This window comes from Lissotriton vulgaris, chromosome 4_1 (assembly GCF_964263255.1).
Source record: "Lissotriton vulgaris chromosome 4_1, aLisVul1.2, whole genome shotgun sequence".
Classification (NCBI taxonomy): Eukaryota; Metazoa; Chordata; class Amphibia; order Caudata; family Salamandridae; genus Lissotriton; species Lissotriton vulgaris.
In genome coordinates this window covers 2,092,305,030-2,092,323,668 of record NC_141691.1, presented here as the reverse complement: position 1 = coordinate 2,092,323,668, position 18,639 = coordinate 2,092,305,030, and the positions used below count along the sequence as shown (strand labels likewise).

The 18,639-nt window shown below is 44.9% G+C and overlaps 1 protein-coding gene across 1 annotated transcript in view; it reads left to right on the top strand.

The window, feature by feature from the left end:
- LOC147725106 (GTPase IMAP family member 4-like) overlaps nt 1–18,639 on the top strand; it is a 98,410-nt gene that overhangs the window by 2,397 nt on the left and 77,374 nt on the right. Inside the window, exon 2 of the mRNA XM_086966543.1 lies at nt 9,501–9,578. Within this exon, the coding sequence (XP_086822669.1) occupies nt 9,569–9,578 (10 nt within the window). The 5' untranslated portion in view covers nt 9,501–9,568. The remainder of the gene's footprint in view (nt 1–9,500; nt 9,579–18,639) is intronic.

The window sequence follows — 18,639 nt, the reverse complement described above, 5'->3', positions numbered from 1 at the left end:
TAAGAAGAGAGGCCTGGGATGAAATACTTGACCCCTCCACCTTGAATTGCAGCACCAAGTTCTGGGCACTGGTCAAAAAACCTTTTTTGGTAGATGATCCAGGTGACGGACTTGACTGCTGCATAACTAAGGAGGAGTGGGAATGTCATTTCAAAAACCTGTACTATACAGCGGATCCTATAACCGTTGATGTTGCCTCCTCTGATAGGGGAGGCGATATTAAATTTGACAAAAGTGAGGTATTGGATGCCATAGAGGGTCTCACAGCAAATAAAGCTCCTGGACCTGATGGAATCCCACCGGATCTCTATAAATCAGTTCCAGACTTTTGGGCACCTATTCTGGTGGCAGTATTTAATGTTGCCACTATAGTGGGTTGTCCAACGTCTTGGGGACTGTCAACTATTTTCCCTGTCTTCAAGAAAGGAGATAGGGGAAGTGCTCTCTGCTATCGCCCAATATCACTAATAGATTCTATGGTTAAGATCATGGGGAGAATCTTACTGCAACGTTTAACAAATTGGACTGCCGATAATAATATTATGTCAAATTCCCAATACGGCTTCTGTGAAGGCCGTTCTACCATAACACAGTGCCTTAACCTGTTTCTCATATTAAATAAATATACTGTTGTACAGAAGTGAGCAGTACACCTTGCCTTCATGGATCTGTCATCGGCCTTCGACTGTGTTAACAGGGGAAGGCTGTGGCAGACCATGTGGCAGAAAGGTGTTGACAGGGGGATTGTGGACTTTTTGGTGGATTTGCACAGAGATACCAGAGCCAATGTTAGGTTCTCATCCAACGGGGAAACCACGGGAAACTTTAGTATTAAAAAGGGAGTGCGCCAGGGCTATATCCTGGCCCCATTTCTTTTCAATTTTTATATCAATGACTTAGATGCCGTGCTACAGGAGGTAAAATCAGGTTGTCCTAGAGTCGGCAGGAGGGGTATTCCTGTACTTTTATACGCAGATGATGCGGTTTTAATTTCAAGAACAGAAAAGGGGCTCCACGTACTCCTGAATGCTTTTAACAACTTTATGACTAATAGGGACCTTAAGGTCAACAATTCTAAATCATATATAATGCATGTTGGCCGTCAATCAAAAAAGAATTTAATTTTTAAACTAGATGATGTCCTGATCCCCATCACTCACACATTTTCATATCTCTGTGTTTTATTTGACACAAAGCTCAGTTGGGCCCCACATGTGGCAAGAAAGAAGGGGGAAATGACTAGAGTAAATGCCTCAGTTTTTAACTTTGCTACTAAACTGGGGAAAAAGCCAAACGCTGCCATGATGAAACTATACAACGCTAAAGTGATAGCTACTGCAGTTTATGGCAGTGAGATATGGGGCTATGCCAGTGGCGATCAGCTACAGATCACTGAAAACTATTTCTTAAAGCGTCTGCTCTGTGTCCCAGCCAGTACATCGAATTTAGCGGTACATGAAGAGCTGGGAAGTCAGTACTTATCCGACATCGTTGGATTAAGACCACTGACATGTTGGGTAAAATTATGGTTAAATCATGATATTCCGTTAACCCACCAGATAGTGAAAGATCTTGTTTCGCATGATAATGCAATGTGTGTACCCTGGCTTAAATACTTGAAGTCCCAATTCCTGAAGCTTAGACGCTTGAACCTGTTTGAAAACCCGATTGAGATAGTAAAGGGTGATGTGGCAGCAATTAAGAGGGCTTTTTATATGGACAGAAGGGCCCAAAGAGAAGAAGTTGAGCTACTGAAACCTAATGTTAGGAAATATGTCATGTTAAGAACTTGTGATACTATGGAACTATACCTAACATGCTCCTTTACTTTGCATGAAAATTTTTTGCTGACACGGTTCAGGTTTAACATCTTTCATCACCTTTTATCAGACCAAAGTTGGACATTTTTAAGAAAACTGCAGCTCCCTGTGGCTGCGACGGGAAGTCTCCACAGGATATGCTGCATTTTATATTTTTATGTAGATTTTATGAATACCCCCGTAGACGCTATCTTATTACCCTTTTAAAGAAATAGAATAAGAACTGCACTCATGTATTTACAGCTTTTGCACAGCGACAGTGTCCTCCAGGTAATAGAATTTTTAAAATTAACTGTGAGAATAAGAAAATGTTTAGATGAGTGACTATATATCCCTGAACGATGATGCACTAACGCACTTTGTTGTACTTCGGTATTACTCTCACTTTAACTGTGATTTTGATTTTGCCTACTTACTCATCAAAAAAAATTGTATGATTTATGAAATATGTATTATTTGTCCAGATGTAACGGTCATTTTAATTATGAAATGTTCATTGATTTTGTGCTTTTATGGATTGAAATATATCCGAAATAAAGTCTTATTGAATTGATCTCTCGTTTGTGGCAAGTAGTGGAGAAAATTGACAGCTGAAGAACACCTAAGATAGCAGTAATTTCAACTTCCCAGAGCCGTTGTGTCAGTGCCTAATGTATAAACAAATATAAGTCCCCGAACCCAAACATTTCATGCGGCCATTGCAGAATGTGTCACCCATCGCCCCTACCGGCGCTGCGCAGTGCTAGGACGAATGCTATCTATTAACCATCACATGCTCATAAATCTGACAATCTGGACTTTTCCAGATCACCCAAAAAGGTAACACTGGCCTTTTACACTGTGGTATTACTGTTTTTAAAGGTATATTCCGATTTGTAACAATCTTTTCATGTTCTCCGATAACAAATGGGCAAATAGTGCCGCCAGGTGGTGGGCTGTAATAAATAGGTGACGGTGTTAAGGATCAAGGACCGGTGCAGAGTACCAGAAAACACTGGCATAAATTAGGCACTGCGTTGTGTACAACCTAGGGCGGCGCACAGATGTTTTTGGAATCAAGGCTGGACTGCACTATGGGACCATCACCATATTCAAATATCACTGACAGCTTTTATCATTGACACATCCGAGTACACCATCAACGACTTTTAGATTCTGCATTCAGTAAAAGTGAAAGCTTTAGCCTGAAAATCAACGTCTCAATCATGTGTCTTTCGGGCAGATTTACTGAAAAATGAAGCAACACAGCGCAATCAGCATAGGAGCTATGCTGCATTGCTCTTATGGGAGACAGCAGCACCATATCTACCAATATATGCGGTGATGCTCTTTTCTACTGTCCCGGAGGTCAAACAGGCTGCCTTGGTGTAAAGGTGTGGGCATCATATCTAGTAAAGGCTCTGTACTGGGAACGTTTTCTTTCCAGTACAAATTACTGAGCTTAGATCATTTGTTTAACATTTAACACATTGCATGTGTGAAATATGTAACATGGAATGTCAGGAGAAATAAAAACATTTCTCATGCTTTGCGTCTTCCTAAAAGAGGCATTATTATTTGATGGAAAGCAAACAATATTCGTAGACCTAGCTTGGCCCCAGAGACCATGGATGGTAGTGTTGGAATTAGGCCAGGGCGGTAAATTCCGTTCCGCTTGCGGAATGTGCTGAATTTGGGTTATTTTGCGGAGAAAGCGAAATTCCCCAAAATTCTGTGTTCTGCGATTTTGCGAAATGTTTTGCTTGTTCGCGTTCTCAAATGCGTGTTCGCAAGATATTTCCCCCCGAGCATGCGAACAGTGATTGCGAACAGTAAAAAAGCATCGCGAACAAGCAATTCCTCGTGTTCGGGGAATTTCTGCGTGTTTGCTGTTTTTTTTTTACCGTTTCGCTGAGATTTGCGTAACGCGATTACGCAAATTCCCCCCACCCCTAGTTGGAATGCCCGGATACCATCCACGGAACAGCACCTTGATACAGTGTAGTGCTAAGCAGTGCATAGTGCTAGTAATGGTACAAAAAGGGCAACTTTCCAGCACAAAATGTTTGGCACCAGAAAGTAAACACTATGAAGGTTTAGCAGCACTTTACATGGCTTTGAGAAAGTGCAAAGGGGCATAGTAGTAACCCCACTGTACGCCAGATTGTCACTTTTTGTGACGCTCCAGTGGTGCAGATTACAGAATCATATCTCTGAATGGATATAAAGTAAGGCAAGGTGCTGCAAATACCTGCGTTGGCTTACTCTGTGCTCAGGAACCGTTTCATGGGCATTGCGTGGGTGGTTCCACACAACACCCATGGAATTTGATGCTGCCCCAGATATACAAGAGCATGTAAACCTGGGGAGGCGCGAAATCCTTACGCCTCCCGAGGTGAGGTGCAACAAGGAGACATTTTGGAATTTGTCCTTGTTATTTCCTCTTTATGTGCGCTAGATTCTGCGCACACACGGTCTCTCAAAGTATCCTTCTGCATCGGCTCGAGGAGATTGGTGTCGGGGGCCAGGCGCTGCAGTGGTTCCGCTCCTTCCTCGGCAATCGTTCCTTCTGTGTTGCCATCCCACCCTTCAAGTCCAATTTCCAGCCACTGGCCATGGGGGTTCCGCAGGGATCCTCGCTGAGTCCCACGTTGTTCAATCAGTACGTGAGACCGCTGGCTGAGGTCGCCAGGCAGTGAGGCCTAACCTTGGTCTCATATGCCGACGACACACAGCTAGCGGTTACTCTCAGCGGGGATGCGGAACAAGATGCCCCCAGGTTTCAGGATGGACTGAAGGCGGTGGCCAGCTGGTTGACGGGTAACTGTCTCCAGCTCAACGCCACTAAGACAGAGGTTATGATTGTCGGAAGGGGAGTGGAACTATGGGGTGACCAATGGTGGCCGCCAGAGTTGGGACCAATTCCGACTCCGGTGTAGGAGCTGAAAAACCTGGAAGTCTGGCTGGATGCTGGTCTTACCTTTGTAGGACACACCAAAAAAACAGCTTCCTGGTGTTTTGGCCTGCTGAGAGGCTTACGACCTGTCCTCAAATACTTTGACGCCCCAACCAGGCAGCTGGTAATCCAGGCCACCATCATCTCTCGCCTGGATTACGCTAGCTCTCTCCTGGTCGGGGCCAATCAGGCTGAGCTTACCCGCTTGCAACGGGTACAAAATGCTGCGGCCAGAGCGATTGTCGGCCTGCCCAGATTTTGCTCGGTGTCAAGTGTCCTTCGCTCCTTGCACTGGTTTCCAGTGAGGAAGCGTATCCTCTTCAAGGTCCTTTGTTTGACCTTTAAGATTTTGAGAGGTATAGGCCCTGAAATTATGTCCAGCTTTCTTTCTTTCTATGTCCCTACGCGCACCCTCCGTTCACAAGGCCAGGCCTATGCTGTGGTTCCTAGATACAGGCTTTGCCGTGTGGGGGGACGTTTCTTCAGCGTCAAAGCTTCAACAACTTGGAACTCTCTCCCGGTTGAAATTCGCCTGTTGGAGGACCTCACGGCTTTCCGGAAAGCCATAAAAACCTTTCTGTTTTAGTTAGCCCCCTCAAGTTTTCTGTTTAGTTCCTGTTATGTTATGTTCTACCTTGTCAATGCGCCAGGACGCTCCTTAGCTGGAGTAGCTGTGCGCACAACAAATAACAATAACATAACATAACATAACATAAGAGCAGAAAAACACCATGTAGGATGCTTTCTGTGCAGGAGGGTGCCCCTGCCTACACAAAACAACCCTGCCAACAACACAGGCACCTTTGCACCATGAAAGGGAACCAATGCAGGGACAAAGGACAGGAAATCCCATACTGCATAATTAAGGTACATTCCTGCTCTTTCTCTTTGTTGTTGGGTAGCGTAGCCCAGTGCCTTGCTGTGCTGCCCTACGCCAGATCCCTATAAATAAGGGTTAATGTGTTGCTAAATCTGCCTGTTATGTTTTAAGAAGTTCATCCGGAAATGCATTTGAAACATACTGAATATGCTGTTCCCTTGGCTCTCAGAAGTGTTCATTATGACTTCATACATCTAAAACTGATTCTGCTTAACAGCCCAGGAAACAAAATTGGCCTGCATAGTTACACAAAACTCCTCCAAAATGTGGTGCAATTCCCCATAATTATTCTAGAAACCTGGCTCTCTATATAGTGTACTGAAACAAAGTACACTGTGCAGAGTCCAGTGGGTCCCAGATTGGTACAGGGGCAAAAGTAGATAAAACTAACGCTCTATTTGTGGTAGTGTGGGTGAGCAGTTAGGCTTATCAGAGGGAAGTGCTAAGCATGTGTTATACTCACAGAAGAAACACATGAGGCACACACTCAAGAATACCACTGACTTTTATATAATTTTAACAAAGACATTCGCTCGCCGGTAAGTTCTGTTTAATAGCAGGTTTGAATCAAATAGGTGTTGTTAGACTTGGCATCATTGGCGTGAATCTCCCTTCCATTTTTACGGATTGCCTCCTCTGTTTTTGATATGTTTTGCAGGTTAGATGTATTGGTAACTGTGGCACTGCTATTCAGCGCCATAGTGCAGGTGCTCCCTATGTTAAATTGATGCATTGATTAGTGACTCCATGATTGAGTTATTCGATTTTCTTGTCTGAACCTGGTACAGTGCACCAGGTGTGCCCAGGGCTTGTAAATCAAATGCTGCTGGTGGGCTTGCTGCACTGGTTATGCCCCCTATAGAAGCAGCCTGTTCAGTGTGTCTCAAGCCTGCTATTGCAAAGTACTGCCATACCGACTTGGCAAGTGCGCCCACTTGCTAGTCCCTAAACCTTCCCTTTTCTTCATATCAGAGACCCCTATGATAGGCCCAAGGGCAGGGTGAATTGTAAGGATAAGGTAGGACATGCCCTGGTGTGTGTGGCATGTCCTTATAGTGAATTACAGCCATTTTCGTAATGTAAGGCTACCTGTTCTCCTTAGGACATAATGGGCAGTTTGATTATTACATCTTATAATCCTAACTAACTCAGGGAATTTGGTGGAAATTCGAATTAAGTATGCCTGAACTCAGAATGATAAAATACATCTTTTAGTAAAGTTGGGTTTAATATTCTGTGTTTGAAAATACCACTTTCAGTAAGTAGGTATTTTCTTGCCTAACTATCCAAGCCTGCCTCTGCTAGGTTGTGCATTCCTTGTCTGGAGTTTGAGTAACAGGGGCTGGGGGATTCCGGGATAGAGGGTGAGTCAGCACAGTGCTGAATAAAAAGGTCTGCATCTAGATGGGTGGGAGGAGTTGCATCTGGGACCTGAATAGGTCTGTGCCTTCCCTCCACAATGCTGGCTCCACCTCCTGTGGTGTGTCTGGTGAAGGAGTCATGTCAACAATGTGCTCCAGAACTGACCAGAACTGGTTTGGACTAGGCAGAGGCCTCTCTGCCTTCAGAGAACAAAGAGAAAAGTAGTATAAATATGGGGACCCTGACCCCAAGACTTTAGATCACTTCTGGTTACAAGACAAACCTTTTGCCAAGGAGAAGAACCAAGGAAGCTGTAGGAGTTTGGACTACCCCTCTACCAGTGTGCTATTTGCTGGGCTGGCCTGCAGTCGTTTTTAATTGCCAAGTAAAGGAGAAGGAACTTTCAAAGAACTTTCATCATCTTGCAGAATATTACTCCAAGGGCTTGGACTTGTGCTTGCCTCCTGCTGAAGTCTCAGGGACATAAGACTTCACTACCAGCTCCCCTCTGAATTTCCTTGCTGGGAATTCTATCTGCAGAAGCCTGCGTGTCGCTGGTAGCTGGAAGTACGACGCAATGAGAAGAAGCGCGTCACCGCCGCAGCTGTAGTCGTCACATCACCGGAGAAGCGCGCCGCCGCTGCATATCTCCAGAAGCGTGTCTCCGTCACAGTTGTCTGCTGTCGCATTACCGGAAAAGCGTGCCGCACCCGAGGGGGTCGCCATCGCATCATTGGAGAATCGTGTCGCAGGGCCTGTCGCGGCTCCAAAGTACAGGGTCGTCGCAAGGCTGCCAGGGCGTGTACGCATTGCCTTCGCATCGTTGCATCAAGGGCGCCATTTACGCATCGCACCTGGATTGTTGCAACGCAACTGGGCCGCAGGCCGAGAACCTACGCATTACCTGCGCACCGATAAGGATCAAAACACATCCCCTACTCTGCACAAGTATTAAGGCGCAACACATCATCTTCATCGGAGCACAGAACCGGCGCATCTCCCACTCTGCAAGCCTTTTGTTTGATTTGCATTACGCATCCAGGTACTTTTGTGCAAACTGTGTCGCATTTATCACCAACTTAAACTAAGTAACTTCTACCATCTTTAAGTCAATTTTGAGTACAGTATTGTGGATTTTTGTCATTTGTGGTCTTGTGTTAAATCTATATAAATAATACTTATTTTTTTAAAACCCGTGTGGTGTCCATCTGTAGTGTTTTCACTGTATAAACACTGTGCCAACCGGCACTAGGCAATATTCACAGGGGATTAAATACACCTGACAGGGCCAATTGGGCCACTCTGGACCATCACAAGCACAAACAGTAAATGTAGAACACAACCAGTAACTACTGGCAAAATACTGTACTCTGCATCATCTCCTGCAACATAAATCATATAATGCAAGCAGCATCATATTAGGCATGAAATACATTCTGCGGGGACTTCTAAAACATATGGGAAAAATGTTGCTGTCGCCCGCTGCAGTGGCACTACTGAGAAATGACCAAGAGGCCCTGCTCTGGGGCTCTCTCCCCAACCATGCACCATGTTGTAGTTGTCTTCTACGGCTGCGCAGCTGTGACACTATCCCTAAAGGGAACCTGGCACCTCAGTGCCCTCTGTACCCCATGGGCTCTAAAAACAAAGATGCCCCCTCTTTGGAGCAGCCCGCTCTCCGCGGGACCGCTCAGGCACCGACAATGTGCCTGGAAATGCACCCAAGTCCCAACCCGGGGACTTGGTAAAACAACTGGTCCCCATTGGTGCAGCTGCACTCTAGCAAGCAGGGCAGCTGTAGGAAATGGCCAAAACTAGAAGGCACGGGCCCCTCTGGACCCTCTAACAACAAACGGGCCCCCATCATTGGAGCAGCCAGCAACTGTGGGTCTGCTCATGGAATAGGCAGTCACAACATGCCAGGACAAACCCTCACTCACCAGGCTCTCCGCACGTCTTCCCCTCTCTCTGCTGGGACCGGCACCTCTCTCTGCACCTCTTCACCCGGTCCTTCTCCTGGGGTCGGGACTTCTCCTCGGGGCTCGTGGAGGCGGGGGTAGGATCTCCTCCTTCTCCACGCATGCAGCCAAGCTTACCCTGGCTTCTGGCTGCACTTTCTTCTTATGCCCCGCCCACAGTCAGGCAAGGCAGGATGCATAAATAAAGGCCTCTCACATAGTTTTAGTTTTTTTTTTCACTTTTCAAGTCATCATCAGTAAATTTAACATGGCAATACTCAAGAATCAAATGAAAAACCCAAGTCTCTGTAGCTGTCGCTCAGCTTTCTTTGTTCATTCTGTGCTATCAAGGGGGTTTACAGTTCCAAACACCATTGCCTCTTTTCAGATTTTGTAGTTGGATGAATGAGATTTGAGCTGTCTGCCTATGCTCTGCAAAACTCAATAAAAAGTGTGTGAAATCAAACAAATACCTCATATACTGTCTTTCACAATGTAATGCAACACATTTTTGTGTTATTTACCTTGTCAAGTATTTTTTTTAGAATTCAAGGAAAAGAGAAGGGGAAACCTTCACACAGGAAAGCAGAACTGCAAACAAAAAAGAGAATACATGGCTACAGGTATGGTATGATTTAAAGGTTCTGTAATACCCTGTGGACCCTCAGTATTCAAAGGGACTTATTACCCCAACTTAGAACATGCCGGGGGTGCGTTTGCAGAGTGTTGGAGAAAGTGGGCGTGGCTTTTGTCCACTTCTCTGCAATCCTACTGTGTGGAGCTTACTAGAGGTTAGAGGTAGGCTAGTTGGCCCCAAAGGACCCCAGCAGCAAAGGGGACTTCAATCCCCATCCAAGAGTGCACCAGGGAGCGTGTTTGCTGAGTGATAGGCAAAGGGGACGTGGCCTGCTATGAGAAATTAGCTATGCTGCTGTGTGGGAGTTACTGGAGGTAATAAGAAGGGTAGTTGGCTCCCAAGGATGTCCTCGGTGGCCAACTACCCCTCTTGTTACCTCCAGTAAGTCCCACACAGTGGGATTGCTAAAACATCTTTGGAGGCTATGCCCCCCACTCTGCAAACGCACCTCCTGGCAGACTACGGGATGGGGATGAAGTCCAATTTACTACTCAAGGACTTTGGGGGCTAAGAAGCCCTCCTCTAAGTCCTACGCTGCGGAACTCCCGAGCGCTGGTCGGAAGCCCAGTACCCTTTTTACACCACCCTGCAAACTTAACTACTAGTTAAAGAAGTGTTTGCAGTGTGATAGGTTTCACATTTTAGAGAATTAGAGCTATTGGCATTGCAAATGTTAAAGTTTTTTTACTAATGTTTTTTGGAGTGGAGTGGATGTACGTTGTCTGTAGTTGAATTATGTGGTATGTTGTGCAGTGAAATTATGCGGATGGAAAGTGTGTGGTATTTAGTGTATTGGAATTATGTAGAGTGGGATTATGTGTTATGGAGAGTAATTATGTTATGTTATGTTATGTTATGTTATGTTATGTTATGGGCATTTTCGGGCTGTCCTTCATCTAGCCTCTCACCTTCCATCACTGCTGCCTGTCCGCAAGCGCTGGGACGCCCCGTTGCTGGGGTAGCCATGTGCTACACAAGTGCTGTTTACATAACATAACATAACATAACATAGCATTTGCAAACCTAAAATGGTCACCTGTTACTTATTGCTAAATGTGAGTGTTAAATTGGTACTAATGGTGTACAAGCCACTCTTGCTTCCTTCTGCACCTCCTTCTGTATGTCTATTGCTTTTTTCTGCACATTTATTTCTTTTTCTGTACTTCTCTTGCCTCTTTCTACAAATCTCTTTCATTTTCTGCACCTCTCTTCCCTCTTTCTGCACATCTGTTGCTTCTTTCTGTACCTCATTTGCTTTTTTCTGTACCCCTCTTCCCTCTTTCTGCACCTCTCTTGCCTTTTTCTGTACCCCTCTTATATCTTTCTGCACCCCTTTTGCCTCTTTATGTACCTCTGTTCCTCCTTTCTGCACTTCATTTGTTTATTTCTGTACCTGTCTTGGTTCTTTTTGTACCCTCTTGCCTCTCTCTCCACCCCGTCCCTCTTTCTGCACTTCTGTTGCTTCTTTATGCGCATATCTTGCTTCTTTCTGCACCTCACTTGCCTCTTTCTGCACCTCTATTGCCTCTTTCTGCAGTTCTCTCACCTCCTTCTGCACTTCACCTGTCTCTTTCTGTAACTCTCTTGCTTGTAACTCTCTTGCTTCTTTCTGTACCTCTATTGCCTCTTTCTGCACATCATCTGCTTCTTTCTGTACCCCTGTTGCCTGTTTCTGCACGCCTCTACCCTCTTTGTGCAACTTTCTTGCCTCTTTTTACACCTCACTTTCCTCTTTCTGCACTAGTCTTGCCTCTTTCCGTACCCATGTTCCTTCATTCTTCACCTGTCTTGTCTCTTTCTGTACCTCTGTTGCTTCTTTCTGCAGTTCTCTTCCTCCTTCTACACTCCTCCTACTTCTTTCTGCACCCCTCTTGTCTCTTTTTTCCACCTCTGTCGGTTCTTTCTGCACCTCTTTTGCTTCGTTATGTGCTTTACTTGCCTCTTTCTGTACCCCTCTTGCCTCTTTTAGCACCTATGTTGGTTCTTTCTGCACTGCTCTGGCTTCTTCCTGCACCTCTGTTCCAAATGTCAGCATCCCTCATGCGTTTTTCTGCACCCCTCTTCCCTCTTGCTGTACCTCTCTTGCCTCAGTCTGCCCACCCGTTCCATCTTTCTGTACCCCTTTTGCCTGTTTGTATAAGTCTCTTGCCTCTTTCTGCAGTTGTCTTGCCTCCTTCTGCACTTCCCTTGCCTCTTTTTGAACCTCTGTTGGTTCTATTGCACAGCTCTTGCTTCTTCCTGCACCTCTATCACACATTTCCTCACCCCTGCTACCTCTTTCTGCACCCCCTTTACCTGTTTCTGTACCCCTCTTGCCTCAGTCTGCACATCTGTTCCTTCTTTCTGTACCTCTTTTGCCTGTTTCTGCAACTCTCTTGCCTCTTTCTGAAGTTCCCCTGCCTCCTTCTGCACCTTTGTTGCTTTTTTCTGCACTTCTCTTTCCTCTTTCCGCACCCCTGTAGCTTCATTCTGCATTATCCGTGCTACTTCCTGTACCTGTCTTGCTTCTTTCTACATCCCTGTTGTCTCATTCTGCACTCGTCTTCCCTTACCTGTTTCTGCATCTCACATGCCTGTTCTGCACTTTTCTTGCTTCTTTCTATACATCTGTTGCTTCTTTCAGCAATTCTTTTTCCTCTTTCTGCCCCACTCTTACCTGTTTATGTACCTCTCTTTCCTCTTTCTGTACCTCTCTTGCCTCTTTGTGCATCCCTCCTACATCTTTCTGCACCCCTCTTGCCTCTTATTGCACCTCTGTTGGTTTTTCTGCACTGCTCTTGCTTCTTTTTGCACTTCACTTGCCTATTTTTGTACTTCTCTTAGTTCTTTCGAAACCTCTATTCCTTCTTTCAGCACTTCTCTTGCCTCTTTCTGAACTTCATTTGCTTCTTTCTGCACATCTCTTCACTCTTTTGGAACCTCTGTTGCTTCTTTCTGCACCTCTCTTGCCTTTTTCTGCCCCCCTTCCCTCTTTGCGCAACACTCTTTCCTCATTCTACATCTCTCTTCCCTCTTTCTGCACTTCTCTTGCCTCTTTCTGTACTTCTGGTGCTTCCTTCTGCACTTCTCTTGCCTCTTTCAGCACCTCTGAGTTAGAGTTAGTTTTAATCCCCCTGCCCTAATATGTGGAGGTCATGCCAATAACAGGGGTACCCCAACCCATAGTGTACCCTAGTATATGTAGGTGTGTCCGCTGTATTCTAAGTGTCTTTCTGAAGAGCACTGGCTCTGGGCCTGGTTAGTCCGAGTCAGTTACCACCAGTACCAGTCAGGAAAAAGTTAGGGGCACAGGATGACTTGGCAACAAGGCCTCTTTCTGCACCTCTGTTGGTTCTTTCTGCATATCTCTTGCTTCTTTCTGCACTTTTCTTTGTCTTTCTGGACTTTTGTTGCTTCTTTCTGTATTTCTCTTGGTCCTTTCTGTGCCTTTCTTCCTCTTTCTGCACATGTCCTACCTCTACAGCCATAGTTAGAAAGTAGCATTTAAGAAACCTTTGAAATTCACTGAAAAAACACAGGTTTCAGGGACCTTATATTTAGTTGGACATTTAACTCTCACAAAACCAGAGAAATTTGGCAGTTTTAGTTAGTTGAGCTATCTATAACTCGTGCCCCCGCAATGAAATGCTAATGGCGTCACATTTTACATCATTCATGACATGGTCAGTGATGACATCACTAATGACATCTCAAATGACATCACTGATAACATCACTGATGACATCATCCATGTGATAATCTGATGCACCTCTTCACACCCTAATATAACTTTTGATACACCCACTCTAAAACACAGACTACCATTTTATTTTCAAAACCATAGATACACTAATACCAGTTACTAAATACCCACTTACTGATTCCTCGTTCTGCACACATATCCACTCATTCATCCATACAACCACTCATACATGCAGTCACTCATCAATACAGCACTATCATATGAACTCATACACCTATACAGACACTTACACACCGCCACTCATCCATAGAGTTACTCACTCACCTAGTCAGTCATGCAAAGAAACAATCACACTTCACTCACCTATACAGTTATACACACATCACCTCACTCATTCGTACAGATACTAACACATATTTACTCTCTAATACAATCAACAATCGAAGCTCACACTGATCCATTAATGGAAACACAAAGGGTGACTGCAACTATCCCCTAATCGGGTTACAGTTAGGTATTTGGGTGCAAAGGATCCAGGATGCAATACCCTTACATACCCTATGGAACACTCCATATAAACAATGTTGTACACACAATAATCCAGCACTCCAAAAAGTGATATAAACTCTTATAACAAACAAGTGTTCAGAGAGCAATCAGCAGGTCGTAGTTTAGCTTGTGTATTCAATGTTCTTTTCTTTAACAATTACGACACGGAGTAGCTCTGATTCATACAGCCACTCTCACAATCACTAACTCTCACATATAGTCATTTATATACTCCAACACCCACATATACTGCCTTTCACATTTGTAGTTACTCACAAATGTATCACTGAGACATTCATTCACTCACTAACACAACCATACACAAACTCACCCAGACATACAGCCCTTCACAGATACAGTCTTGAACACATACACCCAGTGAATCATCCACTACACAGACACTCAGGCACCCATACAGATACTCAAACAACCAATCAATAGCCCATATAGATCCTCATTTAGCTACTCACCAACCCATGCAACCACTTACACACCAACTGACAACCAAAACTGTGTGAATGTCTGTATCAGGACAGGGACACCTCTATTTGAGGTAGCTGTTGCGCTTTACAATTGTCTATATTATTATTGTTATTAGTCGCTAACACATGCATTAAGTAAGACACAATTAATCACTCACTTATACAGTCAGTCACACACCTACTAAATCATCCATCCTGACTCTTATACACCCATTAATTCTTCAATACACCAAGGAATATATATAAAACATATTTACAGTTTATAGAAACACATAGTCACTGGATGATGTCATCAGTGATGTCATCAGTGATGTCACTGACCATGTCATGAATAATGTAAAATGTGATGTCATCAGCAGTGCATTGCAGGGGCACGAGTTATAGTTAGCTCAACTAACTATAACAGTGGAATTTCTATGGTTTTATATGAGTGAAATGTCCAACTAACTATAATGTCCCTGAAACCTACGTTTTTTTGTGTATATATATATATATAGATGTAGTGAACAAGGCGGACTTGTCCGCCAAAACGCGTCTGGTCGTTTTGGATTAAAATAAATCTTTGATTCTTACCCCACGGAGTCGGTCCCTGTTTCAATACTGAAGGAGCAGGACTGGAACTATATATATATACCCAGAACAAAGGGGTTAGCCTCAAAGAAAGAAGTCGCTGGCTGTAGGTGAGTTCATTTATTCGGTTACACAACTTGCAAACAGACTCTCAGCAAGAAAAAGCACCCAATTCATTTTAGGTAACCAAACACGTTTCAGGAATCTCGTTCCCTTCGTCAGTGGCGCTGTAAATGTGGATCAAAGGGCAGTGTTTCTTGCGCACCCGTTATTGCAAAGTACCTGCCCCAATGGGCATGGCCACTCACCTGGCCTTCTGGTTCTTGTGGTCCGTCAAGGTAAACTCTTGCCTCATCTCGATGGACCAGCGGACCAGAGCACCTAGGAGGGTGTTGAGAGAGCCTGCTGTTGCCTGCCTGCTCTTGCCGCCACGCCTCGCCGGACCCGCTTCGCGGGTCCCGCTTCGCGGGTCCCGCTTCGCGGCTAGCAACAGTCAGCTGTACTCTGTGAGGGGTTTGTGTGGTACACAAACAAGGATGCGTAGTCCAGGTGTAGTAGAAGATCCCTCTTTATTGACAGGTAGTTAGGTGGCAGGTTACAGGTTAGGAAGTTACAAGGAGAAACCCCACCAGGAACGAGCTACCAGCTCCTCAGCCTCAGATGACCAACTGACAATCTCCACACAGGGAGGCACACTAACATTCCATGATGTCACAGGGCATTCTCATAAAGTGGTAGAGAGGGAAAATACATAGAACCATTTACCACACATCCTCTTCCGTTAACAAACAACAGCAAGAAAGAAGTCAAGACGGAGCAGAAGGATTCAGAGGAGACTGTAGACACAAGAGCTAGTGAAAGAGACAATTTGAAAAGAAGGAAACTCAAGCATGAAAGCAGAAACAAAGGACAATAAAAAGAGGCATGTAGAAAGATAAACATAAGATGCACAGATGAACTAAATGCAAATTACATAACATGCCCATCCACCCTCCTTAATAAAACGAGGTAGCGATCTTGGCAAATCAAGCAGGGTGTAACAACTTAATGACAAAATCAGTGCAGATGGAAATAAGCACAATAAGATGAACATAGCAACCTGCACAGAGAAAGGAAAGCCTTGCGATAAAGACTAGTGCATGACGTGCACTAACAACCTCCCCTTCAAGGGTACACCAAGGAAGGCAATCATTAAACTGTGGAACAAAACAACTCCCCAGAAAAAGGGTACACAAGAGGAAACTAACACCCCTTGAACAAAGTAGAAAGTAGCCACACACTGACAATAGTGGCACAACTACACCAAGAGGTAGCGCTGACAACGCACCCCGACAACCCACATAAAGTGATGCAACTTAGACCAAAACAGACAACCTCCCCTAACAAAAGGGTACACAATTGAACAATGTAGAAATTGTTCAACGCAACATCACTAAATGGCAGCGCTGACAACGCACACCACCTTCCCCAGAAAAGGGTACACAAGGATACCAATCCTTGAAACCTTTGGACAAAATAGTTACATGCAGACAACCTCCCCTAATTAAAGGGTACACCACGTGAAAGTGCGCAACGTAACTTCTCCAAAGAGTAACAACAAGACCCTAGGAAACAAAATGTAGGCACTGACTGGCACCATAAGTACTAACCCTACGTACATGGATGGGGTAAAATTAGACACAAACCCCCTAGCTGCCAAAGCAGTGTGAAACACAGGATACACACCCTGTGAGACCAAAACTAGAATATCCCCTATAAATATACAGGGTATACCATAAGACACAACATCGCCCTAGTTTCAAAATATGGCATTGACTAGCCACACACCCTCCCCTAAATAAGGGTACACCGTAGGGGTAAGATGTTGCCTTAGGAAACTAAACTCCCCACAAAAGAGAACAACAAAAAGTATTAAATCACCCAGAGAGAGTTCTGTGTAACTCTAGGTGAATGTCAGAGCACCACAACAACAGACACAATATGCTCAAAACATACACACCAACCCCCAACACACGCTGAAAAACAAATTAGTTGAAGCATAAACGTAAGAAAAAAAAATAATGGAATTGAGCTCCGGTGAGCGATTTCTCACCCGAGGACTTGCTATTTAAAAATTGTCCATAAGTTCACAACACCACTTTTCAATAATAGAGTTAAAAATAAACGACAAATATACCCAATAGTTTTGAACTGCAACAAGCTTCAAAAGAAATTTCAACGAGGACAAGACTCTGCTAAGTAACATGCAATGAAATGGTAACTATAAAATAAATAAGAGACATAAGCTCCGGTGAGCGATCTCTCACCCGGGGTCCCCGCAGACGGCTCCAAGAACTGACAAGCATCGAATGCACAGTGCGATGTAGTGAAAGCTTGAAAAGAGCCGAAAACTTGCTGTGTTCAAATGCCGACTATTGCCATAAAAGTGAAAAGTCACGTAGTCCGAGGGATACAACCTCTGTAAGGGAGCCACAAGAAGTGATCCATTCTCAGTTGAAGCGGATTCCTCGTCTTTCACTTGCCGCTCGGACTGTTCACGACCAGAAGAGGCTATGCGATTCGCACCACAGGGTAAGTCACACTGCCTAGACTTGCGTACTGGCTGCAATCAAGATGGCGGCACGTCGTCACGGCCACGCCGGATGGTTCGCAGCAGAGACGTGCTCTACAACGTTGCATAGGAGCTGGCTGTGGCAAGGAGCAGACGTCACAGAGAAAAAGATGCCGGCACCACGGGACCGGTAAGGTTGTGAGAATCAAGAGTGCGTGCGTGCAAGGGCTCGTGGCCTGTTCAAAATGCGGCGGTTCAACTGCCATGATGGTAATTACATTGTGAGCTCACAAAAACAAATCAAAAAAAAAAAAATATCCCCCAGTCACCAGTAAAACAGAACTCAAAGTCAAGTTTGCACAAAGACGAACGTCGGCACACACTCAAGATAATGTCCTCAATTTAGTCGCAGTCGGAGGAAAGCAGGGAAAACACCAATATCCTGCGAAACACTCACCGCTATAGAAGTAGGTAGATGGTGGCTGTTGTGAAGAAGAGAGCACTGCCAGCGCAGGGGCACCTCAGTAAAAGCAGACACGGCAGGCGCTCACAGGCGAAAACGTGCTGTGCATGAGAGTGTACTGCCAGTGCCAAGGCACCCCAATAAGAGCAAACACATACAGTGCTCAAAATATATGCCCACACTGGTTGACAAAGAAGTAAACTGTCAATGCAGACAAGAGGACCAGGAGAGACAACAGGGTGATCAGGCCCGCTGAGACAGTGGCTCTTGCAGCTGGAAACAGTCAGACTCCAGATGACAGAGGGATGGCACTTAGAGCTCTCGCCAACACAGACGCCTAGGGTGGAGGCTGTCCAAGTTGAAAAAGACACTGGTGGGGTTTTCTGGGCGTTACTCTGATTTCCAGGAGATAACTTACTTAAATGTAGAACAGTCCTTGGTTTCCTTTAACGTTGAGCTTGAATGTTCCTTCCTTGCAGCGTAGATTAATCTAAAAACGTCGCCAAAATGTGGTACACAAACAAGGATGCGTAGTCCAGGTGTAGTAGAAGATCCCTCTTTATTGACAGGTAGTTAGGTGGCAGGTTACAGGTTAGGAAGTTACAAGGAGAAACCCCACCAGGAACGAGCTACCAGCTCCTCAGCCTCAGATGACCAACTGACAATCTCCACACAGGGAGGCACACTAACATTCCATGATGTCACAGGGCATTCTCATAAAGTGGTAGAGAGGGAAAATATATAGAACCA